The 15697-nt window shown below is 48.3% G+C and overlaps 1 protein-coding gene across 7 annotated transcripts in view; it reads left to right on the top strand.

The window, feature by feature from the left end:
* FOXN3 (forkhead box N3) overlaps positions 1 to 10358 on the top strand; it is a 346858-nt gene extending 336500 nt beyond the window's left edge. For 5 of the 7 annotated variants that reach the window (XM_045573555.1, XM_045573490.1, XM_045573597.1 and 2 more), the window contains one exon: positions 7982 to 10358. In XM_045573555.1, coding sequence (XP_045429511.1) covers positions 7982 to 8501 — 520 coding nt within the window. In that variant the 3' untranslated portion in view covers positions 8502 to 10358. The remainder of the gene's footprint in view (positions 1 to 7981) is intronic. The other 2 variants (XM_036429153.2, XM_045573537.1) reach the window with 2 other exon arrangements.
* Positions 10359 to 15697: the final 5339 nt, after the last annotated feature.

The following is a 15697-nucleotide window of genomic DNA, read 5'->3' on the forward strand; positions in this document are numbered from 1 at the left end:
GAAACCAGTTTCCTGGGTTCATATCCTGTGACCTAGGGCAAGCGGGCCTGGCAGAATCAGCACCTGCCTCAGGGTTAACACTAATGTGCCTGGCACGGAGCTTGCGTTATGCAGGTGCTTGATAAATAAGGTGGAAAAACAGCCCGATTCAGAAATGGGCAAAGAACTTGAATAGACATTTCTCCAGAGAAGATGCACAAAGGGTCAGCAAGCAGCATGCACATGAGGAGATGCTCAGCATCTCTGTTCACCAGGGAAATGCAAACCAAAACTCCAGGGAGATACCATTTCACCCCCATTAGCAGGGTTCCTATCAAAAAAACAACATATATAACAAGTGTTGACAGGGAATCCTTATGCACTATTGGTGGGAATGGAAAATGGTGCAGCCACTGTGGAAAATAGAATGGCCACATGATCCAGCAATTCCACTTCTGGGTACACACCCAAAAGAATTGAAAGCAGGGTCATAAGGAGATGTTTGTACATCCATGTTCATAGTAGCATTATCCACAATGGCTAATGTGTACATTCGACCCCCGTGTCCATTAACAGATGAATGGATAAGCAAAATGTGGTATATCCACTCATGGAATATTATTTAACCTTCTAGGAAGGAAGTTCTAACATAGGCCACAACATGGATGTACGTTGAGGATATTAAATTGAGTGAAGCCAGTCACAACAAGGCAAATAGTGAGTAGTCAGAATTATAGAAAGTAGAATGGTGGTTGGCAGGGACTGGGAGGAGGAGAGGGAAACAGAGTTATTGTTTTAATGGGTATAGAGTTAGAAATTTCCATGAAAAGTTCTGGAGATGGATGATGGTGATGGTAGCATAGTATTATGAGTGTATGGACGTTTGTTGGGGAGGGAGTAAAATTAATGTGGAGAGGTTCATGGGTTTATCTAGCCCAGCGTTTTTCAACCGCTGTTCCGCGGCACACTAGTGTGCCGCGAGATGTTGCCTGGTGTGCCGTAGGTGCAGACAAGACAAGAATTTTATAATTTTTCACTATTTTGTTTACTTAATATTTCATAATAAAGTAATTATAAAATGCTTTCTTTGTGTTTATTTGATTCCTATTCAAGAGAATTACTTTATATATAGTCAATATAGGCACAGAGTTAAATTTTTTTAACATTTTCTAATGGTGGTGTGCCTCGTGATTTTTTTCATGAAACAAGTGTGCCTTTGCCCAAAAAAGGTTGAAAAACACTGATCTAGCCTGCCCTCCATATGCCTTCCCAGGTCACTTTTCTGAGAACCCCAAACTCCAGGAGAAGGCAGGTGCTACCTTCAGAACTGCACATTTGGGGTGAAACCATTAGTCTTGAGGGATGATGGCAGCAGGCAGGACCACAAGTCTAAACCATAGCATGTTACAAAATTAGAAGACCTATTTAAGGTGCTTCATTTTAATTGAGTCGCTTAGACCTCAGTTGAAACTTCAATTTCCATGGACCGTGAAGCAAGTCAGGAATTGATAGTCCTGTTATAAGACAAAATACTAACATTTAAGGTCCAGTCGTCAGGAAAACCAAGGCAACTCTCTTAGTCCTTCCCCTTGAGAAGATGTTTGTAAAAGGTGTGGAAAGCCTGTAGCCTTCGGTACTAAAATGGGATGTGGTCTGACTATGCAGCTTATGGAAAAATTTGCCACTGGTCCTTTGTTGTGTTGTGTTTTTACAGATCAAACATCTGTCAGCTTTTGTCTTCTGAAATCATGGTCTTTGAAGCCACGTCTGAACCTCAGGATTAGATTATGCTGAGTTTGTGCTGGGAGGGAGAGGAGGAAATACTAAAGGGAAAGAGATTAAAGGCAACGAGAAAAGAAGCACCAGGAGGACAGAGCATGCGCTTGAGTTCTCACTGAACCCCTTGTCTGTGCTTCTTGTCTCTGCTTTCAGCTCCTCTGGGCCAGAAATCTAAGCATGTGACATTTGATTATTCTAGGGTTGCTTTTCGTATTTTAAATCAATGGCATTGGTTAAAGCGTCCTGCTGGCTTTTTCTGTTGTATCTGAAAATGCTCAGAGCCCCTGGTCATTCTGGGCTGTGCCATGTACAAAACAATGGATGGAGGAGAGTCTTAGAATGATTTTGTGTGTGTGTGTGTGTGTGTGTGTGTTCTGTGATCTAATGTAGAAAGGGAGTCACAATTATCTCATATGGTCTTAGGGGACCATATGCAGCTCATGGGAGAAAATTGTGCCCCGAACCCCAACCTGGAGCTGACCACTGAGGCAGAACTGGCATTGTGGAACTTGTGTTTCCTCTGGAAGTGCTAACCAGCATCATAGCCCCTGAACCTGCTCACATTACACTATTCTTGTAATTATAAAACACTCACGAACTCACCGCCCAACTGAAAAACCTAGGAAGAGGTGGGCATTTTTGGTTTTTAGTTACCTCTTTAACATTGATCACTCACTACCGTGCACTGTGGTCAGAGAATTGATCTGTAAGATACTGCTGCTTTGAAATTTTTGGAGTGATGGTCAGTTTTTATAAGTTCTGGGTGCTTCAAAATGAATATGCCTTCTCCATTATTAGTGCATGCTCTACGTATGTTCATTAGAGCAAATCGTCTGTATCCTAGTACTAATTGTATGTATGAGTGGGGGAGAAGCTAATCAATTGGAAAGAGAATAATGTTTTAAAATCGGCTGTGGATTTGACTATTTCTCCTTGTAACTCTTTCAATTTGGGATGCTTACCTTTTCAAGCTACCTTATTGGAGGTATTCATGTTTAGAACTGTTTTATCTTCCTAGTAAAGTGAACCTTTATGAATATTTAATGACTGTTTATGTGTAGAACAATTTTTTTAAACTTTAAAATCCTGTATTATGTTAATATAGCTATAGGAACATGGCACGATACAGTGTTTTCCATATTTGCATTGACCTTTCTTTGTATGGGTTAGGTTTGTCTCTTGTAAACAGCAGTTGGCTTTTGGGGGGGCTGTGAATTTGTGTTAATGATCTTTACCTTTTAACAAAGATTTTTAGCCAATTTTTAATGACGTATTTGGTTTTTTCTCTCCTATTTATTCTGCATTTCTGTCCCATTTTTTTCCAGATGCTTTTTTTCTTTCTAGCATTACTAGAAATTGGTCAGGATTCTCTCACTCCTCGTTTCCTTTCTCTTTTTCTTTCCCTTTCTAATGGTTTGGAAGTTGTACATTTTGTTTCTCTTCTTTCAGTGTTGATCCTGGAACTTTTGACATGAATATTTTTAAATGTTTAAAGTTAATCAATATCTCTAGCCTCCTGATCAATACAGGGCCCTTAGAATATTCTCACTTCTGTTCTCTACCTTCCAGATAAAATGCTATATTTGACCAATACTTGGTTCTGTTTTAGTTTCTTTTTGTTTTATTGTGCTGTTCAGTCAATACTTAATTACATTTTCTTTGCTTAGCTTCTTCTCTTATTGCATCTCAAAACTCCTTTTTTGGGGTCATTTTCCTTTTTCCTGAAATACATTTTTTAAAAACTTCCCCTAGTGAGTATCTGCATTCACTTAAAACCCTGAAAATACATTTCTTTTGCCCTTATTCTTAGAAGAGAGTGTTACCAGACACACATTCTAGATTGACGGTTATTTTTTCTGTCTCGCACTTTGGAAGTAATGTTCTGCTTTTACCTGTTTCACTGCTTCATGTTACTGTATACCTCATTAGGTGTATGTTTTGCTTCTGTGGCTTTTTTAATGCTGTACAGTTTGTGATGTGTCTAGACATGGATTTCATTTTATTTATTCTCCCTGGGTTTTGTTAGCTTTCTGAATCTGAGGATTGCTACCCTCATCCAAACTATAGAAAATGCTCAGCCATTTTTTATTCAGATATTGGATCTTCTCCATTTTTCCCCCCCTCTAGAACTCCAGGTTAGAGGGGTAGCTTATTATAGTCCATGTTCTCTTTCATATTTTTCATCCCTTTGTCTCTCTATGCTGCATTTCACATATATATATATATATATATATATATATATATATAGTCTTCAGACGCGTCTTCTAATGCACTAATTTTTCTCTTCTTGCTCCCACGGAGTTCTTTCATTTTAGGGATTCTATTTTTCAGCTTTAGAAACTACCTGATGCCTCCCAGAATCTGTCTGTCTGGCTTTAATCATCTATTCTTTCTTTCCAGTGTGTTCCAGTCCCTTCCCTTTTATTTCATTATGCATCTTTATCTTCTCTACCTAGTTATAGTTACTTCAACATTTGTAGACTCACAGTTCAGAATCTGTAGTTTTGTGTGTGTGTTCCTGTTGTCTCTTGCTTACAGTGGCTTCTTTCTTTTATGTTTAATAGGTTTTGGATTATGAACCTATGTTTCTTAAAATGTTATCCGTGGGAATTCTCTGTGGTCTGAGTTTCAAGTTGGGTCCTTCCAGAAAGGAGGGTTTATGTGTGTGTTTTCCAACAGTAGGCACCGTTGGGCACTTGAAACTAAATTTAGCTTGCGGTCTCTGGTCCACACAGTAGAACTCTGGCTTCATACCCACAAGGCTTCAGGCTTGTGGTTAAAAATCCTCAGGGAGGCTCCTCTTGTCTCTGGTCCCCTCTGGAGCTGGGGCTGGGGCTGGGGCTGGGGCTGGGCTGACTTTATCCGCACCGGCCGCCTGTGCAGGCCGTTACCTCTCCTGGGAGCCCATCGAGGGTCCCATCATTCTCATGCCCTGGCCGGTTACAAGCATCTTTACATTTATATGTTCCCGGTGGCCTGTTTGGTGATTTTAGGTTATGAGCTTCTTTTCCAATATCTGCTTGAACTTAATCTGTGGAAATCCTCGTGACCTAATTTTGGGGTCCTTTCTCCAGGAGAGGATTTGCTTTTTAAAACTTCAGCTAGGCCTGGCTGCCGTGGCTTAGTGGTTGAGCAGGGACCAATGAACCAGGAGGTCACAGGCCGATTCTCCGTCAGGGCATATGCCCAGGTTGTGAGCTTGATCCCCAGTAGGGGGCGTGCAGGAGGCAGGTGATTGATGTTCCTCACATCAATATTTCACTCCTTCTCCCTCCCATTCTCTCTAAAATCAATAAAAACATTTTAAAAACCTGCTTTTTAAACCCGTGCAAAGAGAAGGGAAAAGCATGATAAACACCATATGCCTTTCCCCCAGATTCTCTGAGAATTAGATTTTTGCAGCACTTATCTTATTTCCTACTCTTCTGCACTCACAATTCCCTCCCTCTCCACAGATGTTCAGGGAGGTATCATAGTCTGCTTTAGTGAGGTAGTAAAGTGAGTCAGAAGCCCCATGTTATTAAAAGGCAAGGATTGAATTGGCTTTTCTAAAAGCCTGGAAGAAAGCCCCGTTCACCACCCAAGTGTAGTTGAGTTCACCCCGAAACTGATTTCTTGCTTAGTTTGGCGGACTCATTCCTGAATTAATTTTTAGATTCAACAGTAGTTACCTGAAACATCAAAGACCGAGAGAGCCATTCTGGGAGATTCTGTTTTCATTTGCCTATTAATAGCTGCCTGTGCAATTAGGTACATGAACAGAGCTTCCTGTGTGGTAGCACCTCGCAGGCATCCTCTCCCGGCCACTTTTACGTCCCCCAAGGCAGCCAGAAGCAGGAAGTCTGCAGAACGCAGATACACAGACGCCATTCCCCACAGCTCAGGGCCGTGTGGACGGCCAAGCCCCTGAAGCATTTCTTCCCTCGGGCCTCTTTGCTCCTACTTTGTGCTGCTTCCCCATGCGGCTCCCGAGCCAGAACAGACGGAAACGGCACCGCTCGGGGTAAGCTCGGTGCAGCAGCAAGCAATCTGACATGAGGGAAGGCCAAGTCAGAATTCTCCTGTGCCCACTGAGAGCACAGGAGATCGGACTTTTCATTTGTCACCCGGCCCTGGGAGGCAGAGGGGCGCACTGAAGGTCACATGTAAACTTGCTGGGTGACTGACTGTCTGTCTGTCTGTCTGTCTGTCTTACAAGCCAGGTTCTTTCTATAAATACTTGGAGGGGAAGGGTCGCATGGATCTGGGATCCTAGAGAAAAGGACAGCCTGGGTTCCTTCTGGAACCTGCTGGGACGTCCTTGTGCAGATGCACACGTTGTGATTGGTGAGGCTGGTCATGAGGTCTTGAGGCGTCTAGCAGAGGCTGAGTCCTAATCCTGGCCCTCGTGTATTCTGCTGGTGTGCATTGCTAGGCGGGTGCGTGCCACCACCTGGTGCATGTTCCCACCAGCTTAAATTTAGGAGGGCACCGAAGGGAGGAAGACCTTTGACCTCACTCCCTGCTATACACCATTTGCCAGAGGGACTGGCCTCCTTTTCAGCTTCTGTTGGGGCTGCAACCAGAGTCTTGCTGAGCCCATAGCAGGGGGGGGGGGGGGGGACGACTCCCCCCCCTCCCCGTTGGCAAGAGAGAAAGGGGCGGGGCTTACAGCTCATCTGTGGGCCTGAGCCCAGCGCCTTTCCAGGGCCTTATCCTTAGGGAGTGTCCGATAAGGCGTGTTGGTGGAGTCCCCAGTCATCTTCCCAGACTTCCTGCTCCCTGCTGTGTGTTCACTCTGCAGCACACACAGCGCACGCCCCTGGGGAGGTGCCAGTGATGGGGCCCTGCCTTACGGAGCTTACGCTGCAATGGGAAGCAGAGACCTGGAGCAGGTCACCACGTGGTGACATGGGGACTCCTCTCTGTGGAGGACCTGGACTTGGGGTTCTGCAGGAAGGAAAAGTGGGCTCATGTCGCCCAGATCGCCTAGAAATATATCCTCAGGTGGATGAGCTTACAAGACACAGAGCCGCTCCTCCCTGCCCCAAGCCTTCAGCCCTCGCCTGCGGCTTCAGAAGCCGTCTCTGCCGCAGACCTTTTGCTTGCGGCCTCCTCTGCCCCCTCCACTCCAAGTAGCCCTTCCCTCCCTCGAGGACTCACCTCTCTGATCACCCAGCCTCCTAAGCACCTGCTGGGCCAGGTGCCATTGTATCACAGTGGCCATGGAAACAGGATCAGCGCCCACCCCAAGGAGTGTGCGGCCTCACTGGGACTTGGCCCCACAGCCCTGGCACTGACAGCAGGCGCTGGTCCAGACTCCTGGTGGCATTCGCTCACGTCCCAGGCCCATGACCCCGGGGGGTGGGTGCAGTCTCTGTTCCCACTCGGCTGCTGAGGAAGCACAGAGGAGGTCTGCTCATTGCTAGACATGACGAGGCGATAAAATGATCAGGCGTGGCGGGTGCTATCGGGCTCTGAGGGGGATGTAGGGCGGGGAACTGAGTCATGGGGGCATCAGAAGGGAGCGAAGCAGGTCTGATGGGGTAGCTAAGAGCTCGATCGTGGCTCTGCTGCTTGTGAGCTGTGGGGCTCTTCAATCCCTGAACGTCAGGTCCTCCTCGTGGCACCTGTGCAGTTAGGATGCTCACACCCGCTCTGGAGTTCAATGCCGCTTCATCTTTGCAGATCCTCAGGCACCTGGCGGGCGCGCCCTCCTCGGTGGTCTAACTGTCACCTCTCGGCGTCTGTGTGGTGGTGTCTGTACCTGATCCCACCCAGGACCCTCCCAGGGCCATGCGTTCGTGGGGGGCGCTCAGCGAATATCTGCAGGATGAGTGGGGGAGGGAGGGAAGCCCGGGTAGATAACGGTCCCCACACGGCAGGCACCTCTTGTCCCCTGCAGACCGGCTTCCTTCCGTCTTCCTAACGCAGCAGCGCATTTTTCCGTGAAAGTACCCAGTCTGCCCCTCCGTGCTGGCTGGTCTGCAAAGCCCAGCTCAGCTCCATCCTTGGGGTTTCAGATGGAGACCCCATTGCCATCGCTGCCGCCTCTGAAGGGTGTTGCTGGGGCGCATCAGCCGCACACACTGAGCGAACATGCCGGTGGCGCCTGGCCAGCCTGCGCCTCCAGGGGCTTGCAGCCTGAGCGCAGCGGGGAGGTGGGGTCCGCGGTGGGGGGGGCCCCCTCGCCCGGTCTCACCCGTGTCCTCTCTGTCTCCCCCCCCCGTGTCCCCGCCCGCAGGAACGGCCTGGGCAGCGGCAGGACGCGGACCGAGAGCGAGCCGTCGTGCGGCTCCCCGGTGGTCAGCGGGGACCCCAAGGAGGACCACAACTACAGCAGTGCCAAGGCGGCCGCCGCCCGGAGCACCTCGCCCGCCAGCGACTCGGTGTCCTCCTCCTCGGCCGAGGACCACGACGAGCTCGCCGCGGCAGCCAAGGGGGCCCCGGAGGGCAGCGAGGGCGGCGCGCAGGCCCGCGGGGGCCACAGCGAGGCCGAGGAGGACAAGCATGGCCCCCGGGAGGCGCCCCCCGACGCCCCGCACAAGAAGCGCCAGCACCTCGCCAAGGCCCGGCGGGTCCCCAGCGACTCGCTGCCCCTCAAAAAGAGACGCACCGAGAAGCCCCCCGAGAGCGATGACGAGGAGATGAAGGAGGCGGCGGGGTCGCTCCTGCACTTGGCAGGGATCCGGTCCTGTTTGAACAACATCACCAATCGGACGGCAAAGGGGCAGAAAGAGCAGAAGGAGACCACGAAAAATTAAAAAAACAGAAAAAAAAACCAACCACCACCACAAAAACAAGTCACTGATTTGTTTTGAACTGAACGGCCATTTGGTTTCAGCATGTCAGGAGATTTCTAATGATTTGTGGCAATATCAGCAATTTCTTTTTTATTTTTATTTTTTCTCTTTGTTTTGGGTTTGGTTTTCTTTTTCTTTTTTTTTTTTTTTTTTTTTTTGCTTTCTTTTCTTCTCTAAGTTGCCCCCCCCTCCCCCACCTCCTTTGTTTTGGACCCTTGAGAATTTTATGTTTAAAGGAGATTGAAGCCATAGACTCATTGACATTCAGCTGTTTTTACAAACGCCTCTCATTATCTGAAGACAAAACCGAAAAAGCCAAAATTGATATCATTGCTTCCTCCCGCCGGCCCGAGGCCGGGGCTGGGTCCGCAGGGGTGCCAGGAGGAGGATGCGGCGGAAGGCCCGTGTCTGGCACCTACGAGGCAAAGTCACCATCGGTCAGGCCCGACCGTTAGGTTTCCCAGGTCAGGATGTGCTCCCCGCAGTGGGGTTCACTGAGCGAATGCACGGGAGGTCCCCGGGGAGAAAGGAAGAGCCCCTCGCCCCCCAGGCAGCCTGCTGTGCCAGGAAACCCTGGGCGCTGCCACTCAGCATGCGGGGCGGGGGATTCGGGGGCGCCGGGCCTCGGTGCTCCTTCATCCTGAAGCCTCCAGGTGTCCCGCGCTGGACACCAGACCATTCGCGGACACTGGTGTCAATGACGTAGGAAAGGAAATGGGGTCAGTTTTTAGTGATGTTCCTAATCAATGAATTCTGTTCTATCTTCAATTCAGAGAATGTTCCACAAGCCATAAGCCTGAAGGGTTGGCCCTGCACACACACACACACACACACACACACACACACACGAGAGTGAGAGAAAAGCCACAAACAGGCTGTTTTTCTTAACTGCCCAAGTGAAAATCAAGTCCAGGAAATTACAATAGCTGTCAAGGAAGTAAATAATGGTACAAATCTTTTCTCTGTCTGTCAGAACTATTTGATCCGAGCGAAAACAAATAAGCAGAAAGCTATGGAGCCTGCCATTAGTATGGCGGTCTGTTTTTGAAAGATGAAAGGCACATTGATGGATACACACACACACACACACACACAAAAAAAAAAAAAAAGAAAAATGTGGCAAAAAGGCAAAAGTAAACTCCTCTACTGCCCTCAAAATGGAGTTTGCAAATAACGTCAGGGTCCACCTTTGCAAAAATCAGTGATTTCCACAGTCAGCCCGTTGTAGCCAGCAGAAATTTCTGATCCACGATGCATGGATTCCTTCTAAGAGAAAAAGGAGGAAAAAAAAAATCATAAAAACACAAAACTTTTTTTTATTCGAAAATAAAGTTCTTGTAAGGTAAATAACGTATTTAGCATGAAGCATGAATTATTTTCATATAAATATAGAAACTAGAGACAAGGCTCTGCCTCTCATGTTGAAGCCCTTAGGCTTAGAGGTTCTTTCGGTTTTTCTTTTGTTTTTTCCTTTTGTTTTTGGTTTTTTTTCCCCCCCAGTTATTTTGTTTTGGTTTGTTGTTTTTTTTTTGAAGCAGGTGTTTAAGGTTTAACCTTCTTCAGGGACAAATTCTGACTGTTGGGGAACTAACTCTGCAATATAAAACTATCTTCGCGTTCCGGTAGGGCCTGCCTTGTCTGCACCTCAGCCCCGACCCCCCTCTGCCTCTCTGTGGAAAGGGTCCTCTCCCGTCCGGACATGTGTATCACGACGCAATAATTTGAGGGCCAACTTCTTTGTAGCGAGTGTGTATGAGAGGATCGAGAGAATGAGGGGACGCTGGCTGGGGGAAACCACCACCACAATTTGGTCCTAGGGAAGAGGCAGTGGATAATTATGCAAATTCGCCAGGAGAAGGGAAGCCCGCTGACGGGCCTTACGAGAGGAGGGTGTGAGTGAGGGGTCATGCGAAGGGGGAAGCGACACAGGTGTCAGAAGGGCTGGCCCCGCCGTGTTCCTGTGACTGCCTGTCACCGTGGAAAGGAGGGGCCGGCTGTCTCGACCACCTCCGCACACGAACCAGCCTGGAAGTCAGCCCATCTAGATTGTGGGAGTGACATATAGACCACAGGGCGATGCCCCGCAGCCCAGAGACTCCGGTTCTCTCTGCCTAGACACAACTGGGGAGCCCCAAAGAGAAACCTCCAGAGAATATGATCTTCCCTGTGGCTCAGGATAGGAGGGAGAGGGATGGAAGTGAGTCATGTTGATTTTTAAAAAAACAGAGCCCAGGACCTCTGTCCATGGGGTGAAGGGCAGGGAACTCTGTGTGCCTCCCGAAGTCCACCAGGTCAACTTCGTTGTCTGAACCTGAACTCTTCCAGCATCTTCGGTCAGGGGTCAGGAGGGAGTCAGGATGTAGCATCTCACCCAACATTGGACACCCCAAAAGCCATGCACAGCTCTGAAACCTGAGGGACACGGATTTGTGTTGTCACATGATCAAGCCCAGGAAACACCACCACCCCCAGGTAAAATGCAGACTTCCCTCCAGCAAGGCAGATACAGGTTCAGGACTGTTTCTGGTGAGGGATTGGGGGGGTTCTTCCAATTCAAACCCCCTCCCGGTGGGCTGTCTCCCCTCGTTTCATTTTTCTAAAGGAGCAAAGGCCTCCTTTAGAAAATAATAAAATGCAATGTGTGTGATTTACTTTTCTGATCTCTTTTTGAGAATTAGATAACTCTCTTATTACAAAAGTGCGTTCTCAACTCCAGAACCACTCTTTTTGCATAAATACCTCATTGGGCAGCTTTCTAAGTGTTATTTTCCTGAGCTCCCTCGGCCCCTCCGTGGGGTCCGCCGGGGGGACTTGCAGGGAAGACTTTAGTGAGGGTACTTTTTTCTATTTTCCTTCTGTTTTGGGGGGCATACGCATTATGCATAACCAAAACAATGGCTCAATTGTGTTTCAACTTTGTATTTTCGATTGTTTTGGGGGAGGTGGGGGGGGAATAATCAATGTGTATGTGGCCGTTTGTAGTGAGTTCATTGCCGAAGGAAGCTGTCCACGCCCTCACCATTGGGGGGGGGAGGGGGGGACAGGAGCGCCCCTCCCCACCCCTCCTCCCGGAGCAGCAGAGAATTTAAGCACAAGCCTATTTGTGAAAGAGTATTTTGCTTGCGTGTCCTTCACTTTTAGTCTCGGAGTTCCTTCCAACACGTCCGGTGTCCTGTAGCTTCCGCACTAGCCTGTGTATCCATCCGTCCAACCTGTCGCCCGGGCTCCATTCAAGGAGTGGTGCGGCGGTTTGGCTTTCGTGGCGTTTTCACGTGTCATTCATTCCAGTATCTCACCTACTCACGGGGTTTGGGGGGGGGGGGGGGGAACTATAGCAATATTTCCAGATGCTCGGGAAAGCAGTGAACACTTCAGCACCGAGGCATCTGCCGTTACTTGCTGTTGGCCCTTGGACACATTTAAGAGAAAGAGGCCATCGCTCTTTTTCCTTAAATGACATACACATAGACAGTTATTTTTATGCTACAACAGTGGTCTTTTATCTCTACCTACTAGTACTCTGTGGAAAGGCTTTGTCTACGTCATAGATTTTTTTCCCCAGCCTTATACTCTACCATAAGCTCCTATGTCCCCTCCCCCCGCCTTGAGTCGGTATCTGGAGAGTTCTTTGGTCAAGTTGTCTTACCTGAAGGTGGCCCAGGCCCTCGTGGAGAGGGTGGTTGGAGACAGCCGTGGCCGAGACCGCTGCGGCTGCCGAGTGTGTGTGAAGGCGCGTGTCAGAGGCCTTTCCCAAGAACTGGTTTTCCTTGGAGAAGCACTGGGCCTGGGCCCAGCTGTTCCTTCCAGGGGGCATCCTGCAAAAGAGCATTGTTCCTGCCTGAGGGGCAGCATGTGGCTGTGGGCTCTGCAGAGTGGGTGCCGCCTGGTTGGCTCCTGTGCCCGGCTCCTCCCTGGCACACCCCGGGACTGCTCAGCCTGCAGGCCTGGAGCCTCTGGCAGGAGGGCTCTTGGAGAAGGAGGCAGAGTTGCGGACGAGTGACCTACACGGGAGGGTCTTCCCTATGGGACTGGATGGGTTCCATGTGACTTCTCTTTCCCTTTAAACTTGATTCAGGTGGGGAGTCCTTCCTGGTGGATCACAGCTGCCCAGATGTTGCGATTTAGTTTCCTGTTTCTGTAGAGAAGTGTTTTTTCTTCATCTTCAGGATTTTTTTTTTTTTTTGCCACCAAAAGAACACATATGAACTCTGTGTTGTTGTCCCCACCCCCTCACATCCCCCCAATTGTGACTTACCAGTGTTGACAGTTAAATCCTTAGTGTCATAGGTCCCGACCCTCCAATACTATATCAAACACTGTTATGCACATAATGCAGCACTGTGATCTAATTTAAATAATACTTTTTTATTATTTATACTACTATATATAATATACATCCACACTTTTTGCTATATAACCAACGTGGATAACCCTCTCTTAGTTACCTGCCAAACTCGGGACTTTGGTTTCTATTGCAGTTAACGCAGTTACACAGTTGTAATGGTGTCCTCTCTCTTTCCCTTTGTAACGGAATGTGTAAATCAAAGTGTATACGTTGTGTGGTGTTCCTGTTTCCGGAGTCTCACGAGGATTTACACACAGCACTCAGTGTTCTGTATAGACCCACCCACCTTTGTGAAATTCACTTGTCAGCCCCTCTCCCTTCGAGAGAGCACCCGCCCACCCTGGTTTCCTTTCTCTCCTACTGGTCATCCTTGAATCAAGCACAGACTCATCAGCTCGGTTGCTTTATCATGGAGAAAAAAAAATAAAGCGTGTGACCTTGCCATTCTTCCACAGTTCTACAAACAAGTGCTAGCTTCACCGACCAAAAAAAAAAAAAAAAAAAAAAAAATTAGGAGGGAAAAATCTGATTTTTAAAAAACCATCCATCTTTCCACAGCCGAAACCAATGTGTGTATGGTGCTGTATCCTTTTGAAGTCAGACCTAGGCAAACGAGCACTTCTGACCAACGGTGATGTGCTCCCAAGTCCCCGTCTTGTTCGTTTCGTTAGCGTTGAAATCAAGAGTATTTATAGGGGATATACACAACAGTGTTTCCCACTGTGTTTCGTTTGCAAAAGCGGAGAACTGCCTTCCCTGCGTTTGCAAATAATTAATATTCCATATTGGATTCTCGACGACTTCGATATGGCGAACCTATCAAACCTAGACATTGTATTTCATCCTTTCATGACTGTGCCCTGAGTTCCCCGACATCCCCCCCCCCTTTTTATTTTTTATTTTAAGATGAAACTTAGCACCATTTTAGTTCTGTAAACATTCAGCTTCTCCTGCAAATGTACATTGAGGCCATCCAAACTCATAGCCGGTTCAGTATCCAGTTCCATGCCGTGTCGTTCACACTCACTACTTTCACTGCCATGCTGACATTGTGGAGGAGACAGTATCCCTGTGTGTCTGGGAAGTATTCTACACTTGTACCATTTCCCCCCCCCCCCCCCCCCCCCAAAAAAAAAAAAAAAATATATATATATATATACTCTTGATTCTGTAACACTTCTGAGATGTGTTTTTGTTTTGCAGAAAAAAATAACAGTGATAAAGCAATCAGAAGACCCAGAGGTTTACTCTCAAGTCTTAGGGTCGACCTTCTGACCTTTGCTGGCCAATAGACCTACATGGCCAAATTAATGTGTTAGAGTCATACGTGTTCAAACGCCAATTTTCTCTTCTGTATTTTCTGTATGAAACTGCCAATGTCATGACTAGGAAGGGAGAGCCGCAGAGGAGAAGGAAGGTGGCATTACCGTTGCGTCCGCGTTCCGCAGCAGGGAGGAGGCAGGCTCAATCAGCTGAACTTGAGGGACCTGATGGTGTTGCTTTGGAGGTATCCATCCTTGCGTTTCGCATTCTTCATATGTAATCATATTGCCAAAGACAAACTATTTCATCATTTATTGTAAATAACACTTTTCCCCAGACCTACCATAAAGTTTCTGTGATGTATTGTCTTCCAGTTGCAATAAAAATTACTGAGTTGCATCAATTGATGAGAAACGGCCTCGTGATGTTGTGGGCGCTGCATCTCAGCGTGCAAGTGCTGCTGGGTAGCGAGTGCGTGTCTGCTGCTCACCTGCACTGGGAGGGCGGGGCGCTGTGTTTTCTGAGTCTGGCATTTGGGTCTCAGCTGCACTAGTGGTGCCCATCTTCACGCATGCTTTCCCTTTGGTGGGAAATCACACCAAAATACACAAGCAGGCAGCCAGAACCTGGGCTCCTCTGTGGATCCCAGGAATCCCAGCACTCATCTGTAGACTTACTGGGCAGCAGGCCTTCCATCCAGGGCCTGGAACTTGTGGGTAAGATGGATCCACCTCTGGTTTTTCCCCCCCTTCATTTGTCCCCTGAGATTGAGAGACAGACAGACATCCGCTGCTCCTGTACATGCCCTGACCAAAATCAAACCCACGATCTCCTACTGCACAGTGTGACCCACCAATGAACCAAGCCACCAGGCCAGATCGAGCCTTCCATTTTTAAATATATATTTTAGTGCTTTTTTTACAGAGAGGAAGGGAGAGGGATAAAGAGCTAGAAACATCGATGAGAGAGAAACATCAATGAGAGAGAAACATCGACCAGCTGCCTCCTACACACTCCCTACTGGGGATGTGCCCGCAATCAAGGTACATGCCCTGGACCGGAATCGAACCTGGGGCCCTTTAGTCTGCAGGCTGATGCTCTATCCATGAGCCAAACCGGTTAGGGCGAGCCCTCCAAAGTGAGACTAAGGCTTAGGAAAGTCATCACAAGAAACCCTCAGCCTTAGTCTCACTTTCCAGGACTTTTCCATCACCACTGAAATGCCCTCCCCGCCCAACGTGCACACCAAGAGCCAGCAAGGAGCCAAAGGGGAAGGGGAGTGGCTGGGTCAAGTGCTAGGTCACAGGGCACTGTCCCCAGCAGGATGGTACAGAGATGTCTCACAGAGCTTCGCTGGTTCCTGCTGTGGTCGTTCTGTGTGCCAGTGTGCTCGGAGGATCTGCAGGAACCCCAGGGGAGCCAGGCTTAGCCACGACCCATCTGCTCAGCCCCATTTGCTGGTGTCCAGGATGCCAGGCAGAGCTCCTGTGGTCGGGATGTTACCGTGAGGTCAGTGGCCATCTGGAGAGACACCCCCCCCCCCCCGTGT

This window comes from Pipistrellus kuhlii, unplaced genomic scaffold, assembly GCF_014108245.1.
Source record: "Pipistrellus kuhlii isolate mPipKuh1 unplaced genomic scaffold, mPipKuh1.p scaffold_m20_p_1, whole genome shotgun sequence".
Taxonomy (NCBI): Eukaryota; Metazoa; Chordata; class Mammalia; order Chiroptera; family Vespertilionidae; genus Pipistrellus; species Pipistrellus kuhlii.